The 1,518-nt window shown below is 57.4% G+C and overlaps 1 gene segment (V, D, J or C); it reads right to left on the bottom strand.

The window, feature by feature from the left end:
- Positions 1 to 622: 622 nt before the first annotated feature.
- Positions 623 to 1,183, bottom strand: LOC105309486. The segment is given in 2 exon segments: positions 623 to 942; positions 1,055 to 1,183. Coding segments are annotated over 2 exon segments (366 nt in total).
- Positions 1,184 to 1,518: the final 335 nt, after the last annotated feature.

Raw genomic sequence — 1,518 nt, 5'->3', positions numbered from 1 at the left:
TTGGCCTCAGGTCCCAAATCCCTTTTGTGAATCCTCCCTCTTCTGACATCATATCCAAAGTCTCAGGTCCCCAGTGAGGGTCCCAGGCCAGCTCTGTGCCTGGAGTACCTTCCGTGCCTGCATCCTCACACAGCACCCCACATCTCAGTGCCTCGTCTCTGGGACACAGGGCTCCTCGGCCCGCCATGATCACTGGAGCCTGGGAGAGATGGGAAGGTGTGTGCTGTGACCCCTGGAAGAGCAGAGTCCGTGCTGTGCAGGACGGTCCACTTTCTGGGGTGGTCCCCGCATCGTCGGACATGAAAGCGAGGAAAGGCTCATTTTCCTCATTGAGGAGAAAAGGAGCAGCCACATAGACTCTGGTTATCTGTCCCCAGAGCAGCCCGCCCCACATCTAAGAACTTCTGCTCTGTTTGAGAAAATCAGTCAATGTGTTGCCAACAAGGACAGATTTAGAGAGCGGAGGACACTATCTAGACGAAGTTCCCTGGGGTGGGTCTCACCACTCACTTGTCGGTCAAACTCACAAAGAAGGCAGCTATCTGGTCAGAGCAGTGGGGTCTGCCCAGGGAAGCCCCATTGTACAGGAAACAGCAGGTTCTTGTCTCACTTCCCCATGGGCCTAGAGCACTGTGGGAGCACTGAGACTGTTATCATATGTGTGGCAGTAATAATCGGCCTCGTCCTCAGCCTGGAGCCCACTGATGGTCAGGGAAGCTGAGCTGCCAGACTTGGAGCCAGAGAATCGGTCAGGGACGCCCGATGCTCGATCGCTATCATAATAGATGAGGAGTTTGGGGGCCGTTTCCGGGAGCTGTTGGTACCAGTTCACATAGTTATCCCCGATGTTGGAGCTGCTTCCAGTGCAGGAGATGGTGACACTCTGTCCCGGGGCCCCAGACACTGAGGACGGCTGGGTCAGCACAGACTGAGCCCAGGAGCCTGGAAGAGGGACAGACAGAGAGCTGGTGATGCTGGGGCTAGAGACATGAGGAGCGAGTAGGGCCCCATGTTTCCTCCCAGACTCCCCTCCACTATCCCTGTATCCGGTCACCTGTGCAGTGAGCGAGGAGGGTGAGCAGGAGAGGGGACCAGGCCATGGTGGAGATGATCACCGCGTCCTGTCCTCTGTGTCTCCACAGCTGAAGCAGAGCTTCCCTCAAGTCTCTCCCTCCTCTCTTCAAGCTCTGACAGAGGGAGGGTCCACTCATGCAAATGAGAACCCCAGCTTTCTTATCTGTCACTGGGACGCTGGTCAGGCCCCTCTGCCTGAGGGAATTAGGGTGTGGGCCAGAGCGGCTCTGTGTGGGATGGGGAGGTCACAGCTGTGAGACCTGAACAGAAGGCAGCAGGCAGTGCCAGGTGGCTGGTCCCGCTCTGAATACACTCAGTTCAAGCGCAGGCCCTCAGCGCCCCCTGGTGTCCAGGTCCAACACACTATTGTGTGACTTGGTGCCCAGAGCCCTTCAGAGACAGCTCCTGCCTCCCCACTGCTCTGTTCCTTGTCCCCCTGCCTGA

Source organism: Pteropus vampyrus, unplaced genomic scaffold (genome assembly GCF_000151845.1).
Source record: "Pteropus vampyrus isolate Shadow unplaced genomic scaffold, Pvam_2.0 Scaffold747, whole genome shotgun sequence".
Lineage (NCBI taxonomy): Eukaryota > Metazoa > Chordata > Mammalia > Chiroptera > Pteropodidae > Pteropus > Pteropus vampyrus.
The sequence above is the reverse complement of the archived record's forward strand: the minus strand, read 5'-3'. Positions and strand labels throughout refer to the sequence as shown.